We start from the raw sequence: 5276 nt of genomic DNA on the forward strand, positions 1-5276 counted from the left end.
GTGGTGTTTGGTTTTGGGTTGTGGTCTGGTCTTCTTGGTTGGGGTTGGGTGGGCGATGATAAATCGGGTGGGGGGCAGCCGGTCAGACGGGTCAGACGGCAGGGGTGCCTTGTGGGGCTTGCCGACTGGGCTGGCTGGCGAGGGGTGTGGACCCGTGGTGCGCGGAGGACTTTTCAGGCTGCGTCGGGGCGTCAGTAAGGGCATGTACAATGGTTGATAAGATAGTCTTATCTTAAGTCTTGCATGTGATTTAGAAATGACAAAAAAATTTGTCTACAATGGGTCATATCTTAGCCTTATCTTCAATAACTAGTAATTCCTAAAAATGTGGTGAGACATATTGTGCTAAGAGATCACCTCTTGTCTTCTCTTAAATAAGAGAAGACAAGTCTTTTCTTATGAGTTCTCTCTCCTCCACCTCATCATCTATCCTACGTGGCATTGCTAAGATAAAACCATTGTACATGCCCTAATTGCTGCCGCATGGTGCTGGTGGATAGAGGTAACCGTTGGTAAAGGTTGAGTTTTCTGAACTGGTGTTGCATGCGCCTGGCATTGAAAAGCAAATCTAGTTCGAACTGGATGCGTGCGCCGTCTGGAAAAAAAAAAGGCATGGACTCGTCACAGTACCTTCGGTGATCTGTGCAGGGTCGCCGGCCGTGTCGTGGATTCGCCCGTGCTTGCAAATGGTAGTAGCGTGAAAATGGAGCAAACAATGATGGTTGGCAGGACAGGAAATGAGGATATTTCCCATCGGGTAGACCCACGGTCCTCCACAGCTCGCCGACATCATCGAAGACAACCACACCAGGATGGGGGCGAAGCTGTAGGATTTATTCCACTCGACGCCGTCCCCGCCATCACGGCGGCGGCGCTGACACACCAACCCAACACCTATCTACAACCGGAAAGGAAGGACCGGGGTTCCCCAACCCTCACGCCGCCGGAGCGGCGGACGGAGGGAAGGGGAACTGCCGGCCTCGTCGGCGCTCGACAGGGGAGGGAAACGAAGACCTCTGGTTTCGCCTCTCTATCGATTTGGAAGAGGTGCTGGTGGCATGGTCGCTAGCATTCCCCGATCTCGTTCCTCTTCGTGGCATCGTCCTTTGTGGCGATGTTGTTGGGCTGGGGGAGGTAGATTCATGCCGTACCTCCGGTAAGGTGAGGCTAGGGTTCCTGTTCTTGGCCGACGTGGCGGCGGCGGTGACCAATGTGGAGGATTTTGTGCCGTGGCTCCTTCCCCGCTTCATTGGCGTTTGCTCCGGCGCTGTTGACGATGTATGTGGCTTTCTGTATAGGAGTGATTCCAGGACTATATCTCTCTGGCTCACTGACGAGGGAGGCTATGAAGATGGCGGTGGTTTGATCTACTACCTCACGGACGTGCTGGTCCATGTGGACCGTAACTTTGAAGACTTTCCATCTCTGGCAAATTCGTCTCTAGATTCAAGGTCAGGCCGGCTCCGAGGGAGCGGCGGTGACGGCGGGACGACGCGCCTTCAGTTCATGGTGGTGTCGTGGTTGGTCGGGCTTCCTGGGGATCCGATTGTAATTTTCTTATTCAGTGGGGTGCCTTGTATCATTGTTGTTCTTTAATATAGTTCTTGGGTGATTTCCGCAAAAAAGGGTAGACCCACGGTGACACAAAACCCAATAAAGGTTGTAATAACATCTGCAACATATGGCTTTTGTCGATCGACATGGGCATCCTCGACGAGAATGACGTCACTCGGCTCGTACTGATAGAATAAACCTTCACTCGGATAAACATCACTCGTTGTATTAGGAGCTCAAGATCAATGGCAAAAAGCATTAATGGAGATGTTGAAGGAAATATGCCCTAGAGGCAATAATAAAGTTATTATTTATTTCCTCATATCATGATAAATGTTTATTATTCATGCTAGAATTATATAACCGGAAACATGATACATGTGTGAATACATAGACAAACTTAATGTCACTAGTATGCCTCTACTTTACTAGCTCATTAATCAAAGATGGTTATGTTTCCTAACCATAGACATGAGTTGTCATTTGATTAACGGGATCACATCATTAGGAGAATGATGTGATTGACTTGACCCATTCCGTTAGCTTAGTACTTGATCGTTTAGTATGTTGCTATTGCTTTCTTCATAACTTATACAAGTTCCTATAACTATGAGATTATGCAACTCCCGTTTATCGGAGGAACACTTTGTGTGCTACCAAACGTCACAACGTAACTGGGTGATTATAAAGGAGCTCTACAGGTGTCTCCAAAGGTACATGTTGGGTTGGCATATTTCGAGATTAGGTTTTGTCACTCCGATTGTCGGAGAGGTATCTCTGGGCCCTCTCGGTAATGCACATCACTATAAGCCTTGCAAGCAATGTAGCTAATGAGTTAGTTACGGAATGATGCATTACGTAACGAGTAAAGAGACTTGCCGGTAACGAGATTGAACTAGGTATTGAGATACCGACGATCAAATCTCGGGCAAGTAACATACCGATGACAAAGGGAACAACGTATGTTGTTATGCGGTTTGACTGATAAAGATCTTCGTAGAATATGTAGGAGCCAATATGAGCATCCAGGTTCCGCTATTGGTTATTGACCGGAAACGTGTCTCGGTCATGTCTACATAGTTCTCGAACCCGTAGGGTCCGCACGCTTAAGGTTTCGATGACAGTTATATTATGAGTTTATGAGTTTTGATGTACCGAAGTTTGTTCGGAGTCCCGGATAAGATTACGGACATGACGAGGAGTCTCGAAATGGTCGAGACATGAAGATTGATATATTGGAAGCCTATATTTGGATATCGGAAGTGTTCCGGGTGAAATCGGGATTTTACCGGAGTACCGGGAGGTTACCGGAACCCCCCGGGGGGCTTAATGGGCCTACATGGGCCTTAGTGGAGAAGAGGAGAGGAGGCAAGGGCTGGGCCGCACGCCCCTCCCCCCTAGTCCGAATAGGACATGGAGAGGGGGCGCCCCCCCCCCTTTCCTTCCTCTCTCCCTCATCCTTCCCCCCTTCTCATAGTCCAACAAGGAAGGAGGGAGTCCTACTCCCGGTGGGAGTAGGACTCCCCTTGGCGCGCCCCCTCCTAGGTCGGCCGGCCCTCCCCCTGGCTCCTCTATATACGGGGGCAGGGGGGCACCTCTAGACACAACAATTGATCATTGATCTCTTAGCCGTGTGCGGTGCCCCCCTCCACCATAGTCCTCCTCGATAATATTGTAGCGGTGCTTAGGCGAAGCCCTGCGACGGTAGAACATCAAGGTCGTCACCACGCCATCGTGCTAACGGAACTCTCCCCCGACATTCTGCTAGATCAGAGTACGGGGATCGTCATCGAGTTGAACGTGTGCTAAAACTCGGAGGTGCCGTAGTTTCGGTGCTTGATCGGTCGGGCCGTGAAGACGTACGACTACATCAACCGCGTTGTTCTAACGCTTCCACTTTCGGTCTACGAGGGTACGTGGACACACTCTCCCCTCTCGTTGCTATGCATCACCATGATCTTGCGTGTGCGTAGGAAATTTTTTGAAATTACTACGTTCCCCAACAGATGTCCCCTGATCATTGATGGTTGCCGTTACCTTTACCAATTAGAACTTTCGTTATTCTAGTAATAGACATGTATTATTACTCTTTAACTCACATGTAACGGCAACTTAGCTGAGCTAAGTTGTGAACTCTATATAAACATACTTCTGGTCTCTTATGACGGGTTCGAAAACCCTTGTATTCACAAAACCATACGCAAAGAACACCTCCAGGGCTTTACCTCCACCACACAAGGGCCTGGACCCATATACATCTTGTGTCATCCACCTGCGTCGTGTTAGATCAAGCTTCGTTCTTCTACCTCTTTTACTCTCAGATTTTACCCCTGCAACAGTTAGGGCCCACCACGGGGCTGCCCATCTTCCGATCCATGGCGCAAGTCGTTCCTTCACTGTATTTCAGTGTTCAGATGATCCCGGGGAACGTTGTCCTCTTTAGTTCGGCCAATTTCATCATCGACGACTTAGTGTGGCATGTTGACGCACTGCTGAACTACGGCGTGTTGCTTGCTCTCGCGGTAGTACACACTTCCGCATCAACAACTTCGACATAGGAAATGGCCTAGGATTAAAATTATCTCTATAAGCATTACTATTGGAATTGTTTCGCGAGACAAAATCAACATCTACGGGACCATTTTTTTGCTAAATCAAAGTAGACAATGACACATCATTAGGATCAATATGAGCATTTTTACTAGCAACCATTTTCATAAGCGCATCTACTTTATCACTCAAAGTACTAATTTCTTCAACCGAATTCACATTTTTACTAGTAGGTGTTTTTTCAGTATGCCATTGTGAAAGTGCAACTAATCCCTGGGTGGTTTTGGTAATTCATAACAACATATAGCTCACTGAACTAATATCCATTCAAGATGATTATTTCAGAAAGTTCAATTATTGGCATGGCATGGACTAGAGATGTGGACCCCTCAAAATGCTAAGGACAAATATTGGCAAAAGCTCAAGACTCTTAATTTCTATTTTAGTGATCCAAGATCACATTGAGTACATAGGAAAAGCCAATACTATTAAAAGGGGATGAGGTGTTGCTTAATGGTCTACTTGCTCAAAATGCTTAGTGATATGCTCCAAAGCCCTCAACCACTTTCTCAAATCTCAATATGTCCTAAACCTAAAGTCAAACTCGACACCACAGATTTGATCCATTTGGCGCCACCGAGTTCATTTGACATAGCCATAGTCAGAAACCCTAATCAGTTCGGTCTCACCGATAGGGATTTCGGTCTCACCGAGATGGGATTGCAAACTCTCTGTTTCCCTTCGTAATGTTTCGGTCTCACCGAAATGAGCGATCGCTCCCACCGAGTTCGCAATGCAAACTCTATGTTTCCCTTTCGTAATGTTTTGGTCTCACCGAAAGGAGCGATCGGTCCCACCGAGTTTGCCTGACCAACTCTGTTTTCTTATTACTGAAATCGGTCTCACCGAGTTCATGTAATCGGTCAAACCGAGATTAAGTTTTGCCCTAACCCTAGCGCATTGGTCCCACCGAGTTGATCATGTTGGTCCCACCGAAAACCCTAACGTTCACATTTTGAACTGAACCGGTCTCACCGAGTTCACCTATTCGGTTTGACCGAGTTGGGTCATATGTGTGTAAGGGTTAGATTTTGTGTGGAGGCTATATATACCCATCCACCCCCTTCTCTATTCAAGAGAGAGCCATCAGAACATGCCTACACTTCCACTAC

The 5276-nt window shown here is 47.5% G+C and overlaps 1 protein-coding gene across 1 annotated transcript in view; it reads right to left on the reverse strand.

Annotated features, from left to right (window-relative positions):
- The window catches only part of LOC119360696 (BTB/POZ and MATH domain-containing protein 1-like), a 7573-nt gene extending 6323 nt beyond the window's left edge, over positions 1-1250 (reverse strand). The window contains exons 1-2 of the mRNA XM_037626224.1: positions 1152-1250; positions 631-898 (exon numbers count right to left, since the gene is read on the reverse strand). Coding sequence (XP_037482121.1) covers positions 631-898; positions 1152-1250 — 367 coding nt within the window. The remainder of the gene's footprint in view (positions 1-630; positions 899-1151) is intronic.
- Positions 1251-5276: the final 4026 nt, after the last annotated feature.

Source organism: Triticum dicoccoides, chromosome 2B, assembly GCF_002162155.2.
Source record: "Triticum dicoccoides isolate Atlit2015 ecotype Zavitan chromosome 2B, WEW_v2.0, whole genome shotgun sequence".
In the NCBI taxonomy this organism is placed as follows: domain Eukaryota; kingdom Viridiplantae; phylum Streptophyta; class Magnoliopsida; order Poales; family Poaceae; genus Triticum; species Triticum dicoccoides.